General features: G+C 41.7%; 1 protein-coding gene across 2 annotated transcripts in view; it reads left to right on the plus strand.

Moving 5' to 3' along the window:
• The window catches only part of GRM3 (glutamate metabotropic receptor 3), a gene marked incomplete at both ends in the record, with an annotated part of 44949 nt that extends 26236 nt beyond the window's left edge, over positions 1-18713 (plus strand). The window contains 3 exons of one of the 2 annotated variants that reach the window (XM_082309731.1): positions 5305-6371; positions 12858-13032; positions 18640-18713. In XM_082309731.1, coding sequence (XP_082165857.1) covers positions 5305-6371; positions 12858-13032; positions 18640-18713 — 1316 coding nt within the window. The remainder of the gene's footprint in view (positions 1-5304; positions 6372-12857; positions 13033-18639) is intronic. The other variant, XM_082309732.1, reaches the window with a different exon arrangement.
• Between the last annotated feature and the right edge of the window lie 339 nt (positions 18714-19052).

Genomic DNA, 19052 nt, shown 5'->3' on the forward strand with positions numbered 1-19052 from the left:
TTATCGTAGATAACTACTCTAAGGTGAACCCTAGAAATAACCACTCTCTTTTGTAGGACAGAAGCTTGGGATAACTAACTCGTATGCAGATACCCATGTCATGCATCTTTGCAAATAAGCCTGGGGAAACATTCCTGTCTCTGACTACTGCATATGCCATGGGGGTCTAGGACGTGTTAAAATTCCCTACAACAAGCAAGTTTCTAACCTGAGAGAGAAACCATAGAGCTGAATGGAAAATCTGTAGACATAGATAGGAAAATTACATTTGTAGAAGACTAATTAATCATCTCATTCATTTCTTGAATGAGAAGAAGCAGTACTGTGTGTGACCCAAACACATCCAGAAATGGTGCAGAGGTTAAAAGCGACTACTTGTCTCCGTGAAAACTGATATTTTAAGCCCATTCATTATTTATTAATTGTGGAGAGGTACAATTCAGTTACACTTCACTCTGAGCATTCCCTATACTAAGTTTTAAATTGCCAATTTTCAATGTCCCTTCTGGAATCAGGTGTGAAGCTAGCTGTATTATGCTGAGATACAAACAAGAGTCAGTGCATTAGGTCTCCATTACTTGGTCTGAATGTTCAGCCAAGCAGAAATAAGTCACTTTGACCTCAACAAACCATATGTGGCTAAAAATAAAAGAAAATGAAAGATATATGCATTCTCAGGGTCCTTTGTGATACTTTTCAAGATAAGGCAACACACACGCAGATGAGCCCGTTGGACAAACACACCATATCCTGTTGTTATATTATTATTAAGGCTCTTCCTTACAGTGCTTTAATAAGGCACTGCCGAGAATATGTAACAGGAAGGAGCAGGGGGCATTAAAAAAGTGTATTTTTCCATTGCATAAACAAATGCCTTGTTTTTCAGTCTTAAATCAGAAGTTCAGAGTTTTTGCAGCACCATCTAGTGAGACTAAAGAGGTTTTACTCAACTTTTCAGAAAATCAAGCCTGTTCCCTCTTTATATTTGCATTTCTTTTTAATCATGATCTCCTTATAGTCTATTGGCTGAAAGTCTTTGGGGCCAGCAAGCTGTTGAAGAAGGTGCCTTTGGTGCACACAATAGTCCTTTTTACATTTCTTTCTGAACTGCATGAAATCCCACAGCTTTGCAAACTGCCGAGCTGAAAAACTGCAGAGCTTTCATCAAGGCTTGTTATTAATGAATTGCCTCCTAGCAAGTGAGCTGTGCCTCTGATCTGTACCTTGTTTTGAAAGAATACACTCTGCAAGCAAAGAACAGATGTGTGTTTTATTGGATATGAAGGATGTTCTCAGATGTAGGCATACCTGTCATCATTCCTACCAGGAAGTGTTGCAGATGATATTTTCTATAAGACAACATCCATACACTCAGCTCTGTGCCAGACACATGCAAGACTCTGTATGCAAAATATCCTTCCTGGCCCAAAGATATTGCTGGCAAACAAAACTCAGTCTGATTCCAAGCCAGTTAAGATGACGCTCATCTTTTCCTAAGCTGCCCTGTCTCTTAAAAGTTTCCCTGTGCCTAATTAGGATTAAAACTGCTTTGTTTTCTTCATCTACTCATCCTTGGTTAAAAAATCCTGGAGCACTTTCACCCAACTGAGCCAATGTGTGGAATCAGAAGCATTTCAAAAAAGATTTTCCATACCATCTCTTAAAATAATGTTTGTGACCAATAAGAAAATAAATCCCTCCCTTCAGAACTTTCTTTCTGAATTCTTTCATGTCACCAAGAGCTGTACATCACTGACACCAAAAATAATAAAGATTTCCAAATGAAAGCAACTCACCTACTTCTAACAGCACATAAGCACGTACTGGCCAGATACATGGTTTTTGGAAAAGATCCCACTGTAAGAAGATGGAAACAAAATTACATAATTCACTATATAAAAGCTATGATGTCATTTTATGTTCTTACCCACATCTGCTACTAAAACAGTTGTAAAACTACACAGTCTTTCCTCTCTTATCTGAAGCTGAAGGAGTTTGTTCTCCACTTACACAATGGCATCCTTCTCCTTTGATAGGCTTCCTTCAGTGAGCTGATAGAGGCAGGCTGCCTGTATCGTGGCTCCATAGGTTTCTGTCTTCTGCACTCCGCATACCTGAGTGTTTCTCCTGTTATCATAAATGTCACTGCTGTTGCATCTTCATTGCTGAACTGCTGCAAGCTGGAGCACAAAGCATTACTGGTTTATCTTTAAGTCACTTTTAATTATCTTTTCTTTTCGTTTATAACATTTTATAGAATTTCTCTTGGATAACTGCTTTGCATAAGGATAATTCATTTCATGAAGTGCAAGGAGAAGAGAAGATTCAAAGATACTGTTCGAAAGAGACAAACTTTGCATGGTCATCCAGATAGCCTCTTAGCTAACAGCAGGGTGGGCCCAGAGAGTCTTGCCTCTCATCTCCCCAGGGACAAATCCAAAACAGCTTAGTTATAACTCTGAAAAAGACCTACCAGAAAAACCTGTTATAAAGATTGTAGGTTTACTCTCAAAACTGAAATTTAACTACAAAAAAATTCTCAGAGTGACTTATGACATGGCCTGACATCATCTATGGGAAAATCATCTATCAATACCCCAAAATTATTCTTTTTACTCTAGAACATAAAGTCCTGCTTTCTGATGATATTACATTCTTGCCTATAAGCATCTTATTTTTATGATTATTATTAGATCATATTTTGTGAAAACATGACTTTTTGGAAATGGTTCTACAGGATCTAGAATATGTTGATAAATATCAGTTAAAGCGCCTTAGTGATTTTATATATAATCAGTGAGTATATTAATTGCTGCCACCCAGTGGGCTTATTTGTAGGCTTTGGCTCACCATACTATAATTTAATACATCATTGTTTAGTTAAATGATTTCATCCTCTCCATCTGAAGGAGTGTGATTTATTTTCCTCTATCAGCAGCCACTAAAAATGAATGTTTCAAGCTACAAGCTGTGGTTAACTTGAAACATACTGTCCTACAAAAACCTTTTCTTCATATTTGTAGCATGGGAACAGCCCCATGGAAGGCAACATATACATGAGCTTCAAGCTAATTATACATGAGATTACCTGCTTTGCCTTCTGGACCTACCTGCAAAGCCCAAGGCAAATACTTTGCTCTATTTAAATGATAAATATTCTATCGATCAGAACTAAGAAGTTGTTAAATATGTTACACAGGGGGAACTCTCTCCTGAAAAGTGCTGATATTTCTGACCCTCACTTGCACTGGGGTACTCGTGCACTTGAAGTTATGCACTTGACTGAAGATAAGCCATGCAACCAGTTTGCAGTTTGTCTTGCTTACCTGTGGCTCCACTGGTCCCAGTAGAAGTCACAGGCTCTTAGCACACCGCAGGAGCTGGCCTGTATAACACTGAAGTGAATAAATTGTCTCTTAAAACTGGGCTGCTGTGTTAACAGCTTCTACAATCTATATAAGTGTTATGAATAATGAAATAAGACACTGGCAATGACAACACATTATTGAAGAGCTGTTAAGTGCTGCATTATGATTTCATTTTAATGCTGCTCCTAGATGAGAGAGCTTGCATGCCTGTGCGTGAGGAGGAGGAAGGAGAGAAGGGAAGCTGCTTAATATTCTTCTTGTTGACCTATATTTTGAATTTAGCTACCTGTTTAATTTAGAGCATCGTATTTCCAGGAGGACTGGCCATTTGGGGGACCCTTTAATTTTTGTGCTCTCAGAGGTCTTGCTGGGCTAGACAGAAGTACAACTAAATACCAACAGTGAAGAAAAAGAGAAAATGATCCTCTTACACATTCCTGAGTCACCCAGACCTAGTCTGTAATCCTGCAAACCAAGGCTGTCCACCACTGTCATTGACGCAGGGGAGGTGGTAAAATGCAGGAGAGGGCAGGGATAAGAACAGGCAAAGTCTTGGCTCGTACACAGAAGAGACTATAGCTGAGCGTAAATTATCTTCCAACCTTGCCCTAAGATAAGAAGAGAGCTGGGAAAGAAACGCACTCCAAGTCCAGCGCCTGGGGAGGTGCAGGTTATGCACCAACCCTCCGATCAGGGCTTCTGTGCCAAAAACACTGTCCCTTTTACTGACCTTAGTGGGAGTACTGCAAAATAAGGTAACACTCTGCAGGAATAAAGGTGAGAGAATTTGGCTTCAGTGCTTTATAGAAGTTAAATAAATCTACTGCAAGAACTCCAAAGGATCTGGAGGTTGAAGTGGAGGAAGACATTACATCCTTATACGATATTGCTCATTGCACAGCATGGGCACAGATGCAGGGAAAAAGATTGATTCCAGCAATGACAGTGGAACCACTTCTGTAACCAAAGACACTGGGGAATGAAATCACCTTTATTGCTCATCAATGGCAAAAAAAATCCCTTTTGCTTCCTGCCTATAAAGCTGTTCACCTTTGATGCTATAGCAAACGACCGATAAATCACATGGTAAATGCAATTTCCTCCTACATTTTTAATATTTCTTCATTCCCTGCATGAGCCTCAGCTGAAGGAAAAAACAAAAACTCTCCAGAGCTTACCAGTTGGAAGTGTTACAATATTGATTTCACTGAAGGTCACAGATCCAGTTTGTGTTTTTTTCATCTATTCCCCAAACAAGATATAGAACCAAAGCAGCACATGCTGGGAACCTCAGACCAGACAAGAAAAATCAGAAACTGGTAAAATTGAAGCAAAATAGAAGGGATGCAAAACTTCCTACAACACAGGGAGAAGCAAAAGAGACATAGTAAGAAATTGTTGAGGACTTCATAGTTACTTCTTCATCATCCTCAAAATGAATCCTCTGTTCAACTGCACTCCAGACTGTTGGCTTCAAAACTAATATTTATTGATCTGACCATTTAAATTTCTTTATATCATGACAGCCAAACTTCACCAAATAATGCTAAGTCTCAGTTAGAAGCAGACTTCTTTCTTTCAAGAGAAAATGTGAAAGGTCACAGTTGTGCATACTGGGGGAAATAATTGGAGAATTCGTCTTTATCCAGGGCAAAAAAAGTAAGGACATTGGTAATCTAACATAACTCTCCACATTCACAAATAATTCTCATGCAGTAAAGTGAAATAGAGTTCTAGTATCTGAGTTCTTTTCTTCTTCCAAGTTCAAACAAGGCAAAAACATTTCAAAAATGAGACAGATACAGACCTCTTGATTTACCTGTTCGCATTTGAATTGGTTTCTGTAAGCTGTCAGGTGTCTGTGCTTGCCAAAAGGATGAAAAAAAGTCATCTGCTGTATTGATAATAACATTCTTTATTTCCTTTTTTTTCACAGCTCCATTCAACCCTCCAAATGCTGCAGACAGTATGGTCAAATTTGATGCCTATGGAGATGGGATAGGACGATACAACGTGTTCAATTTCCAGTACACTGGAGGCAGATACTCCTATGTGAAGGTTGGTCACTGGGCAGAAACCTTGTCACTTGAGGTAGACTCTATCCACTGGTCCAGGAGCTCTGTCCCCGTCTCCCAGTGCAGTGACCCCTGTGCTCCTAACGAGATGAAGAATATGCAACCAGGAGATGTCTGCTGTTGGATTTGTATTCCCTGTGAAACCTATGAGTACCTGGCTGATGAATTTACCTGTGCAGACTGTGGGCCTGGAAAATGGCCCACGGCTGACTTGACTGGCTGTTATGACCTGCCAGAAGACTACATCAAGTGGGAAGATGCTTGGGCAATAGGTCCTGTTACCATTGCATGCCTGGGCTTTATTTGTACTTTTATGGTCATTGCAGTGTTCATCAAGCACAACAATACCCCCCTGGTCAAAGCCTCTGGCCGTGAACTGTGCTACATATTGCTCTTTGGGGTCTTCCTGTCTTACAGCATGACTTTCTTCTTCATAGCCAAGCCTTCTCCAGCTATCTGCACCCTGCGTCGTTTGGGGCTAGGAAGCTCCTTTGCTGTCTGCTACTCTGCCCTTCTGACAAAAACAAACTGCATAGCCAGAATATTTGATGGTGTAAAGAACGGTGCTCAAAGGCCTAAGTTCATCAGCCCCAGCTCTCAGGTCTTCATCTGCCTGAGTCTCATTTTGGTACAGATTGTGGTGGTGTCCGTGTGGCTTATCTTGGAGGCCCCTGGCACCAGGCGATACACTCTTCCTGAGAAGCGAGAGACTGTCATATTGAAATGCAATGTCAAAGATTCCAGTATGTTAATCTCCTTAACATATGATGTAATCCTCGTAGTCTTATGCACTGTATATGCCTTCAAAACAAGGAAATGTCCAGAGAACTTCAACGAAGCCAAGTTTATCGGTTTCACAATGTACACAACGTGCATCATTTGGCTGGCCTTTCTCCCCATATTTTATGTGACATCCAGTGACTACAGAGTAAGTCTTTGGATATCTGTTTTCATAAATCATATACATCACTTTAAAGGACCCTGTTGTCATTCACTAAAAGTTCCTTTCACTTGTTGTGTCCTCTGGATCCCTTGCAAATAAGCTCTGTTTCAATGTTAATGTCCACTTAAGCATATTACCAAATTTTACCTTATTTCTAGGAAAGATGGTGTCATTTCAAACTGAGCATGTACAGTTAGAGGTGGAAAGGATTAGTACTATCAGTTTGTGATAGAGGCATAGCGTATGGATTAAGTATTCATACTGGTACATCTGTCTGGGAAGTCATACTCCTAATGGAAAAAGCTAGAAGAACATGAGCTAAAATGAGTCATAATGAGTTAATTGGTGGAGGTGGGCCTTAAATTAAAAATGGAACTAACTAGTCGTCTTCTGCAAAAGAATCTGTGATTCAAACATGGTATTTTCTTCCAAATAAAAAAGAAAGATAAGGAAAGAATTTCAAAATTCCCTATGAAACAGGGTTGTTAAAAAAAAAAAAAACCAACAAATGTTATGCTTGAATATAGAACTTTATATTCTTTCTCCACTTTGTAGGGGATAAAGCACATACCTCACCAAGCAGAAAATATTGGTCAGCCTTCACCAGCAAACTTAAAAAACATTAAATTGTTTAAATTGTCACATAGCGTTGCAAAGCTTCAAGTTCAATAAAATCATATTTTTGGACAGAAGGAAATTGTCTCAGAAAAAGATTCAGATCTGTTCCACTGGAAATCTCACAGTTGTTATGATGTGAGAAGTGACTGCTGGATTTGACCCTTACAGCAGTTTGCAGTGAATTAATTCAACTTTCTGCCCAGAAGAAAGGTAGCAGACTAACTTAGGGTAGTATTATGACCAGTAGTATGTTCATGAAATAGCATGTAAAACTGTGGAGCTAATAATGTCATTTAACATACTTTTGGTGTGATCACCCTGGAACAGTATATTTAGTACTATTTTTCTCAGCTTAGGAAAGGTACTGAAAGCCTCGAGAAAACAAAGCTAGATAACAAACGACGCAGTAAGACATGCAGAGTGACAGTAAAAGAGCTAAATATATTTAGTCTAGACAAGAGTAAACCCAGGGAGATGTGATCACAGACTATAAATAATTTCAAGGCAACAAAAAGAGAGAAAGGCATTATTCAGTCTCAGGAGAAGTTAGAATGACGAGTAATGGATTGAAGCTAATGAAGGAAAAGTTTAAGGAAGGCACTGGGGAGCAGCTCTGGACACCCAAAGTAATCAGGAAGATAGACACAGAAGGAGGGTAATATCAGTGCAGACAGCCACAGGAGTGGGCAGCACAGACACTAATGGCCAAGAGGAGCATGACTTGATTGCTCAAGCAGCATTTTTCAGCCTTATCTCCTGAGTGGGATTTTCAAAACCATCCATAGGCATTTAATTTAAATACAAGGTTCCAAATAAGCCAACTCAAGTCCTACCGAATTGACAGAAAATGCTTTTAACACCTTTTTTTACACTTTCATGACATGTCAGGAGCATTTTTGAAAATCCTGTCCTAGATGTCTACACTTCTGGGGTTCATTTGAAAAGCCCATATTTAATTTCTATGCATGTTGACTCTGAATCAACCTGTGACATCCTAATGTAGACCAATACCGGTGGTATCACCAATAAACTGTTTTAGAAACATAACAGTAGCAATGAAAAAAATGAATGTTGACTGGCTTGAGATTTTATCATTAAGCACAATCATCATTTAAGACGCACCCTTCTGAAAAAAAAGGGACAGCTCCTGGAAATTTATCCAGAGATTTGGTGTTGACCTCACTGTAGTAAAAGAAACAAAAACTAGTAGTTCAGCATAGTATACATCCCTACCAATACTGAAACAGAAATATCCCTGTATGAATCCTATATGACAGGTGCCAGACAACATGTTAGATATGCTGGGGTGGCATATTACTGTATGTCTTGCAGATTCACCCACCAAATAACCCTGCTATTTGGTTAAGGCCACCTCTGCTGCAAGGAGGGTTTATGATCCTGTATTTTGGTTGGTGCCCATGACCTCTTGTCCTGTCACTGGGCACCACTTGAAAGAGTCTGGCTCCTTTTTCTTTTTTCCCCCCATGAGGTACTTATACGCACTGATAAGATCCTCCTGAGCCTTCTCTTCTCCAGGGTGAACAGTCCCAGCTCTCTCAGCCTCTCCTCATATGACAGTTGTTCCAGTCCCTTGATCATCTCCATGGCCCTTTGCTGCACTTCCTCCAGTTCACGTCTCTCTTGTACTGGTGAGCCCAGAGCTGGGCACAGCACCCCACATGTATCTCACCAGGGCTGAGCAGCGGGGAAGGATCACTGCCCTTGATCTGCTGGCAATGCTCTGCATAATGCATCCCAGAAGGCCATTGACCTTCTTTGCAGCAAGGGCACATTGCTGGCTCATGATCTACTTGTTGTCCCACCAAGAACTTCAGGATGTTCTCTGCAAAGCTGCTTTCCAGCTGAGTGGCCTCCAGCATGTATTGCTGCCTGGGGTTGTTCCTCCCAAGGTGCAGGACTCTGCTTTTACCTTTGTTGATCTTCATGAGGTTCCTGTCACCCCATTTCTCCAGCTTGTCGAGGTACCTCTGGATGGCAGCACAGCTATCTAGTGTATCAACGACTCCTCCCAGTTCTGTATCATCTTGAAACTTATTGAGGGTTCACTCAGTCCCAGCATCCAGGTTGTTAATGAAGGTGTTAAGCTACATTGGTCCTAATATCAACCCATGGAACATCTAGTGACTGGCCGCTGGCTGGACTTTGTGCCACTGATCTCAATCCTTTGAACCCAGCAGTTTAGCCAGTTTTCAGTCCACCTCACTGTCTACTTACCTAGCCTGTACTTCATCAGCTTGTCAATGAGGATGTTACAGGAGACAGTGGTAAAAGCCTTACTAAAGAGAAAATAAATAATATCAACTACTCTCTCATCTTCCACCAAGCCAGTCATTTCACTGTAGAAGTCTATCAGGTTGGTTAAGCATAATTTCCCCTGTGTAAATCCATACTGGCTATTGGCAGTCATTGCTCATCCGTGCAAGCCTCCTGCCACATTTACTTGATTTCCTGCCCACTGGGATGGGCCATTCTTAAGCTTGGATGAGGTGATTCTTGAAAAACAGCCAGGCCTCCTGGACACCTCTTCTCTCCAGGACTGTATCCCATGGTATTCTTCCAAGAAGTTGCCTGAACAGGTCAACCTGCTCTACAGGGTGGTGATCCTACTTTTTGCCTTGCTTCCTCCTATTGGAATCCTGAATTCCACCGCTTGCTGGTTGCAGCAGCCAAAGCTTTCCCTGCCCGTCACATTCCTGACAAGTTCTTGCTTGTTTGTTAGTATGAGATCATGCAGAGTGGCTTCCTTCATCAATTCCTCAATCACCTGTTTTAGGAAGTTGACCTCAGTGTGCTCCAAAAACCTCCTGCATTGCCTCTGCCCTGCTGTGTTGTCCTTCCAATGGGTATCAGGGTGGTTGAACTGTCCCAAGACAAATGTGAGACTTCTTCCAGTTGTCTGAAAAATGCCTCTTCTACTTCTTCCTGATTATGTGTTTTGTAGCAGACACCCACTACAATGTTGTCCACTTTGGTTTGCCTGCTAATCCTGACCCATAATTTATCAGCTGGTTCAAGACCCATTGCTGGGCAGAGCTCCATTTACTCCCGCTGCTCTCACACAGAGTGCAACTCCCTCTCCTTGCCCTGCTACCAGGGTACTGACCTATGCTGTAATTGCAGATCTGTAAGTAGAGCAGGAGCCATCTGCCTGCTGCCACAAGTCCCAGACTTCCAGCCTTCATCATCAAGGGAGTCTCCATTTCCCAACTCAACACACATAGTTCTTCTCTAGTACAGGCCACGCTCTTGTACCTGCAGAGTGTCAGAGAAGATTCAGTCCACCTTTTTCTCATCATGTCTGATGCTGCAAAGTCTGCTGACCTCCTCCCGTAGCTCCCTAACTTGGCAAAAGACAGCCTCCACGTCTCCTGCAGAAAAGGAGAACAACTCCCCCAGCCCCCATGAGAGACCTCAGGCATCCCTGCAGCCCCAAAGCTGCAGAGCTGCATCTTCCCTCGGCAGCTCAGTCTGGGTCAATCCTGATACGCCAGGGATAGTTGCCCCTGCGGGCACTGGGGACCATGCCCTGTGGCATCCCCCTTGCTTTGCACAAAAAAACAGCCTTCAGCAAAGTTTCTAGCCCTCTTCTGTGCACATTTCTGCATGCTGCTGAACCTATTAGCTGCCCAGCTCCTATGGAGTGCTCTTCCCAGCACCTGCAACAAGAGTGCCCAACCTTACCTAACCAAGAGTCAGCTCACACAAAAGCTCCAAGCTGGTCAAGGACAGCTGACAGAGCTCCTTAGGAGCTGATGGCGGTTGCTAGAAGTCACAGCCTCCCAGCAGCAGCAAGGCACCCTGACATTCCTTGAAGCATTCCTAAGAGTCCTACAATGATCCCAGAAGATGTTCGCAGAAGATCTAGAAGATCCCAAAGCAGAGGCCAGAAACTGCTCTGCAAACTGCTGTATTTGGTGGCTGACTCTGTTAGCTGCACTGTCAAAAATTTAGAGGAGATCTCCTGGATAAGACAAATTTCTCTGATGCCATTGATTTTCATGCAGAGATCTACACTGATTTCAGAATCAAAGATACAATGAAACATGATATGTTTAAATAAGTACACATAACATAAATTCACAGCAGCCCCAATATCTAGCACATTTAAAGGAATTTTCAACATGATCACCTTAGACAAAAGCTTAAGAAACACTGCAGTAACACAGGAAGGGAAAACTCTGTGTGTTAAACTGGTTATAACAAAATCAAGTGTCCAAAGTTCCTACTGTTTAGACAGTTTCTCCTTGCATTTTCTTTAGGGGTAATTCTGGCTCAAGGAGCTTGCCTCCCCTGCCAGTCATTCCTGCCTGGTCTAGCAGGTTTGCCTCTGTTCTGCCAGCACACTGGTGTCTGTGAGGCTGGCTTACACACCAAACCACTGAACTGGCCTGGGTTGAAAGGAACTCCGTGGGACAGGGCTATTTTTAACCCAAATCATTTAATTGATCGAGTGTATAATTGTGTTAGCACAGCTGAGCTGCTCTGGGAGGCACAAACCCTAGCAGAACAGGCTGGGGAGGAGGAAGGCTTTGTTAGTGAAGAGAACTTACCTTGAAACTACTACCTTCATTTATTCTTATTTTATAAGAAAATTCCCAGTCCTGTTTTACAAGTTCAAGACCCACCCAGAACTGACTGCAGAGCCCTGTGGGCCAAATGCAGAGAAGTGAAGGAGAAAGTACAGCTGGAAACACTAAGGCGTCCCTTTCTCATGCTGCCCCTGTAGGGTCTCCCATATTCACTCACTCTGAGAGCTGAGCACCTTTTCATGGTGCTTGCCACATCTACCTTGGGTAAAGAGTGATTATTGTATGATCACATTAATTATACTCACTGCTGACAAAGCATTTGGTGCTCTGTTTATATATAAAGCAACAAAGTCCATTCTCTATTTTTCATTTTGCACCAATTATTTCTGACAAGGAGATATAAGAAGCATTCCCATGGAAGAAAGCTAATCTCCAAGGACTGCAGGAGTGTAACTAAGGAAAAATGAGCCATGGATGTATAATCATTCAAATTAAGCAGCAGAGTTTAAAGCAGTTTAATTCAACATCTTAATTAAGGAATCTGCTTGGAAGAAAAGAATATAAACTGAAAATGAGGCAGTAAACCCGCACTTAGTTGTACCATTGAACAAAAAGGAAGAAAGATAAACAGTGCCAGCAAAGTTACACTAACAAATGCCCTAAGGCAACTACTCTAAAATCCTGCAGCCTTACAAACAATTCATTTCTGAGCCCAAAAAACTTAGATCTCAAAGTCAGGGCTCCTTTCAGGCCCAGTCTGACAAATGTCACCAGCTCTTATGTTTACTCCAAATTGCACTTATGTTCCTGCAAGGGATTCTTCAAGTTCTCCAATTAGGATTGAGGCTGGAAACTAAACAGGTTTTTAAGTAGATGCTTTGCATGAAGCATCTAACGCAACACCACATAAAGCACGGTATGTGCAAGCCAGTTTCCATTGCAGCCAGCTTTGCCAGTTGTTGCATGACAGGTGTTACAGAGAACTTCCTGAGCAATTTAGGAATCAAGGGCATGGAGGATGAGAGAAAGGGAGCAGAACGACCCTTCCTTCACTAAACCGAGGGAGAAAATAGTCAAGCTCCCCCTGATATGCAGAGACACGGGGCACCATCAGCACCATGCACCTCACTCCTATGATCCTAGGATTGTGGAAGATAAGGATGTGAGAGATGTTCAAGCCAGCCTGTACCAGTGTAAACCCCCAGGACTCTGGTTCCTACTATTGTATGATAATGCTTCTGATATTCTGCATTTCAGAGCTTTCCATACTGAAACACAGTGCTTTGCGCCCACTCTCTCCTAGGTACAAACCACCACCATGTGCATCTCTGTGAGTCTGAGCGGCTTTGTTGTGCTGGGCTGCTTGTTCGCACCCAAGGTGCACATCATCCTCTTCCAGCCCCAGAAGAACGTGGTCACTCACAGACTCCATCTCAACAGGTTCAGTGTCAGTGGGACCGGGACCACTTACTCCCAGTGTAAGTAACGGAACTGCCACCTTTCTATAAGGATGTGGGTTTATGGTGAATTTTGGTAAAGACAAGATGTTTTTTTTACCAGCAACAAAAAGACGTTTATAGGCTGGGCTGTGTATCCTGTTGAAACATCACTTCATTTGTGTCTCAAGAGAAAAATTCATCCCTCTCTCATGGGAATCAGCTCAGAGCCTGCTCTGAAGCTCACTGAAGTCAGCGGAAAGCTTTCGGCAGGCTCTGACTCTATCCAGCTGCACAAAACAAGTAGAGCCCATTGCTTGCTGTCACTCTCGCAGCAGCGACAGGAACAGATTGCCCTGGAGTAGTCCTGTCAAAATGACACGCTGACAGGACCTGGGCCACAATGCAGCAAGCTCTCAATGGCTCTTATCGCCTGCATTATAAGGAAGGGCTCCAAGTCTGCAGCAAACGCATACAAGGGATGCCATAAACTGTATCTGTATGCTGAGTGTTGAGCAATACCCTTCCTAAGTGCCACAGCCAGAGGAAGCAATCAGTGCCCTGTTGCAAGGTCAGCTCATCTGTTCTGCCTCTCTCTTTTCCCTCATCTTCAGTCTCTTCATCCCAGGCAGATTCACATCTGTGATTTTGATTTGAGGCTGTTGCTCCTCTTCTGGGTGAGTTGCTCAGAGATTTTTTTTGATTAAAAAAAAAAAAATAGGTCACCTGTATGTTTGGTTTTTTTTTTTCCTTGTCAAGCTTAACTAGTCAACGATGGGAGCACACAGCACCTTGTTCATGGAGCTCTACAGACAGCATGTCGAACCTGGAAAGCTAATTGAAAAAGCACACTACAACTAGAGAGAGGCAAAGAATAAGAAACAGAGGAAAGGGGGGACACAGAGCAAGGCTTGCCAGCAAGTTCACACTAACCTAGCCTCAGGTTTTTGAGTATGACCTAAATTTCAAAATTGGCTAGAAATCTTTGGCACTTCAGGTTTCAGACAGAATGTGGAAGGAACTTGGGACCCTGCTGTGTATCACATTGGCAGGGATTAGGAGGTAAAGGGGTCCCAGCCATCTCTGGCTCTCCCATCCCAAACCGTACTGTGCAGGAATGCTCATGGTCCCTTAACAAGAGAGCAGCCATGTGGCTCTACTTGCCCCCCATCTCATCAGAGTCAGGACTGCATCTTGCTCTGACACCAGAAACCAAAATCTCCTTGCTGTTTTGGAAAACTCAAATCAAGAGAGATGAGACGGCCTTAAGTGCCGAGCACTGCCAAAAGGGCTGGATTTGCAAGACCAATGGATTCCCAATAACCTTTACAAGTTTTGTCCCTTGATGAAATGGTAAGTCCCATGAGATTATTTTCATCCCTTATTAATTTTTTATAAGTGGTCTTTCCAAGTTTTTTAATTCTCTCATACTACAGAATAAGGTTAGTCAGAAACCATTTTGATTCATGGGTACTTTTGTACAGAATTACATTCTGGAATTTCATATTTTTATTATAACTGCTAGATAATGCATGTGTGTACGCAAGCATGCATGCAACTGAAAGCCATCTTCGCTGCACATCTTTACAGCAAAAGCCTACTTTTTCAGGTTTGTGAATAGCTTTAAAACATTAAGGAAAGCATAAAAATCCAGACTTGCAAACTCTTGCTACCTCATTGTTTAGAAAGTTGGCCACAGTCATTTACTTTTCCTGCTTACACCTAGCTGAATAAGGGCTGCTGATCTTTGTTGGTCTTTTTGGACCATGGCAAGGCATGGTGCTGGAAGCACAACTAACAGGTCCATCATATACAATGGAAAAATAGTTTCCATCTCAGACAATTATTTGGGAAAATAACACTGAAAATTCACTGTCTACCACAGTGCCAATATTTTTAAGAAGGAAAATTTTCCCTTACTCCTTTCCATTTATTTGAAAATTATTTTAAATAGATTTTCTTTTTTTTTTTTAACTGTTTTGTCATTTATACACCTTCAAAAATGTTGTCATCCAAATTGATTCTAATCCACGTCTAAAATATTCCTCTCATCAGTCCCGGGGCTGTCAGCTTGTTTTTACTTTGGTCTTGATGTTGTTTTCATCAGTCAGAAACTGCTTAATATGAGACTGATCAAAATTAGCTCCAGAGCATTCTGGTAACAGCAACATCTGAAAAGCCAGTTCTTGTTCATTATCCGAGTTTCAGAGGACAGGAGTACACAAGTTGCTCGAATGGGCAGTGTGTTTCCTACCTCCACAGATTCCCACCTCCATTGCATCTCAGGGCTGCCACCAACTCTTCACTCCATCAGTCATTAATGCCATGAGCATAGTGGGTCATGAACAGCAAGTGACTCACAGACAGTTTTTAACACGGTTCCTTGAACCGTGAAAACTGGTCAAACACTATGAGAAAAGGTAAGTGACACTCATGATGGTCTTGGGTAGTGTTAAGTGTGAGCTCTAAATGTGTATCACAGTTGCATCCCTAAACTGAGCATCCTTAAACTGAGCAGTGGAGCAATGGTCAACTGTATAAGCTGCAGTGTGGTAGTGGTCATGAGAGCTAAACTGAGCACCTCATGTAGTCATCTGAATACAGCTCCTCCTCCTTGCCACATGCTCTGCAGAAAGCAAGTGGAGGTGAATACCTGACTGCTAAGCGAGGAAACTTGTTTTAGAGGTACCGAGCTTTGATCATTTTGACAGCTGAAGTCTGGACTACAAAAGAATATAGATTTAAGCTGAAGAGAAGGATATATGTGTAACTAGGTATATGTCATGTTTTGAAATGTGTATATCCATGCACATTTATTTGAATCTGAAAATTCAGGTTTGGCAGAGTGTTGCATAAGTTCTGCTTCCCCTGCAGTGTTTCCCCTATCGGGATGTTCCCCAGTTTTCCTGTGGCCTCTTTTATGGGCTTGGCAAAGGTATTCTCACAAGGTAGGAGGTCAGCACTCATAAAACTTCCCAGAGAGCTCAGGACTGATTTAAGCACCTACATGATTCAGGCTGAGCTTTTACACCTGGAAGGTGTCATTTATCCAAGTTACGTCCACATGGAGAGCAGCACACAGACTTGAGCTCCTCCAGGTGTCCTCCACAGGGGTAAGAAAAAGAATTGATGCTACTGTTCATAGCCAGGCTGGTAGATTTTCTCTCTCAGAATTTATTTTCCCAGCCCTTGCTCCAAACTAGCCCTGATATATGCTTTTATACATGATTAACTCACAGTTGTCCAGCTGTGAGCATGAGTAGAGGAAGTGGCAGACAGAAAGCAAGTTTGAATCTGTCTGTTCCTGACTATGTAGGCATGCTGCAAGGTACCCACAGCAGTGCTGGACTCTTGCATTTTACCTCTGGTACTTTAACTTGGACTATCAAAGAAAAATGAGGGACTGCCAAGAAAGAGGAGATCAAAAGCATGAATTGCAGCCGAATCAAGACTTCTGGTCATGTCACGCTTTTTTCCTTGGCCTCAACACAAGGCAAAATGGAGGTGGAATGTCTCTAGCAAGTCCAGCCATATTTCAGGAAACCCCTTGGCTGCTGCTATAAGACACAACGTGAAATTCAGAACCCTACAGGGCCAGTGATTAACATTGCTGAGGTCTACAAGAAAAAGCAAGATCTTTTGTTCAGTCTTAGAGAGAGTTTATACTCAGTGTGAACACTTTACCCTACCCAGCAGAGTTAATAAGTGCCTCCCAGCACTACAAGAGAGGTACGTGCTGTGGAGGAAGCCTGGGAACTCAAAAGGCAAGGCCACTTGTTTCTCTCCTACCACCATATTTCTCTGTCCAACTTTGACATCCTCCTGACCCAGTTACCATAGTATTTGAGCTATTCATGCTCGTCAATGTGTTTGACTTCAAAAAAACCCTGAAGTTAAAACAGTTCTGGGTGGGTGACTGATGTTCACAGAAACAAAATGCTTTTGCCTGTAGTCATACTGCAGTAGAACAGGGATTTGAATCAGGAGGTCTTCTAAGCAGTACTGATTTTTCTATTTGCCAACAATAAGTGGAAATAAAAATAACAATAATAAAAATTTCAGGTCAACGTGCTGCCATATTATACCTTGTTAAAACCTGAATACAAAACCTGATAGCTAATTTTCACAAAATCATAGATGTGATGCCCTGTACCCTTTTACCTACAAATGACTGTTTTCAACACATATCCAGATTGTGAGAGATCAAACTCCATCTATGTAATTCAGAGCAGGGGCTCATTCTTGGCTCACCTGCTTACCAGGAGTATGTCCTGCCCTCTAAGTAGTAGGTTAGTCCAATAGGTGCCTCTAAATTTCTCTTGTTAAGGGAGTTCTATTTTCCACTTATATTTATTTAGTCAATGAAAGAACTAGAAATAGTAGCTGATTTGAAGAAAGAATGATCTGTTCTGAAAATGAAGCTGAGCATCTTTAGAAAACCAGTCTGCAACTGAGAGTGTAGCCAGCACCAGTTTTGGAAGACTGAGCATGCCCTTGTCAGCTGCATAAATTGCTTTTTACACTGGATGATTGAGTTTACTAAGTCATTGCTTGCTGTGTGTTTTCTTTGATGAAGGCATCACATTTCTCTGGGTCACTGTTATCATTAACCTAATGTATCTTTCAAAAAACGGCTTTATGGTGCCGTGAGCAGAGATGTCACAGAGTATCTGAAAACACATTCCTGATGCCCAATGGATAATTTCAACAAAGATGGACAAACCAGCTTGCTTTTAAACTAAAATCCACAAGGCTTTAGCAGAATGGTAATGTATCCTACAGTCAAAATGCAAATACATTTAGAAACAGATTCTGATACTCAGATTCAATTGTCATCTTACATCACTGAAGCAATGAAAACCTGTTGTATAAAATATTACACAACGTAGACAAGGGTATCAGAATCAGGCCCTCAGCTCTGGACTCCCTCCAGAGCTCCTAGAAATGAAGGGTGTTATGGCCAAATATTCTGGGGTTAGGTGAGAAATAATCTTGCTTTCAAATTATTCAAGTTATTCGAAAATTTCTTCACTCCATCCAATATGTACACAGAATTCTTATTTTTTTAATTAAAAAGTAGATCAGCACACAGTCCTAATATGCAGAGGTAGATTCTGTCCTGGATTTAAAAATGCATATATTTTATTTCAGGAATAGCCATTCCAATTATGTGACAGCTCAAAGGATCAGCTCTTAGCATTTCTTGCCAATAAAACTTGAAAAATCCAAAGGTTCATTTTTTATTCTATAGGGATATCTTAGCACCACTCTAGTTATATTAATTCACACTACCATGCAATGTGCTATAAAGTGAGACCCAGTGGCCCAGAATCATAAAAAAAAAATCATGTATTTTATTCAGACACTTCTCGGAGAAGCTTAGTCACCTTAAGTGCTCTCAAAGGTCAGCAAAGGGAAATCGGGTTCTTCCAGAGGCTGCTTCAGCCTCAGATCTGAATTGCTTTGTAGGGGTGCAAGCAGTACCTCCATCAGCTCCACTGCTGACACAGTCACATACTGTGACTTTTCATTGAGCATCTTGGTTAAATTGGGTGAGATGGTCCAGATCAATATAAGTTCTAATCCTGTGTGTTGTAATTTTTTGCTGCCCTTAAAGTCAGCTGATTTTCCCCTCTCTTTCTCTTTCAGCATCTGCTAGCATGTACGTACCGACCGTCTGCAATGGAAGGGAAGTTCTGGACTCCACCACTTCATCTCTGTGATTGTGACTTGCAGTTCAGTTCTTGAGTTTTTAGACTGTTAGGCAAAATTTTGCACACGTTGTGCACTCCGGAAAACACCAGAAAACAAAAGAAATCAAAACAAAACTAGTACCTTTTTTTAGAAACAGTGTAATAAATTATTTTTGAGGATTGTACAGTATATAGTGATGTTCTGGAACTTTTTAGACTGATTTTAGCCCTTCTGTTGTTAACGGTTGTAAGGGACATGTAAATAACCATGGTTCACAATGTGCATAGTCCTGCGGTAAGGGAGTGATTTGTTGCAAGCACAGTTGCAATGTTAGATGACTTCTTTCCTATGAAATTTTTTTGTAGCTC

The sequence above is a fragment of the Platalea leucorodia genome (assembly GCF_965183815.1).
Source record: "Platalea leucorodia genome assembly, chromosome: 4".
NCBI lineage: Eukaryota > Metazoa > Chordata > Aves > Pelecaniformes > Threskiornithidae > Platalea > Platalea leucorodia.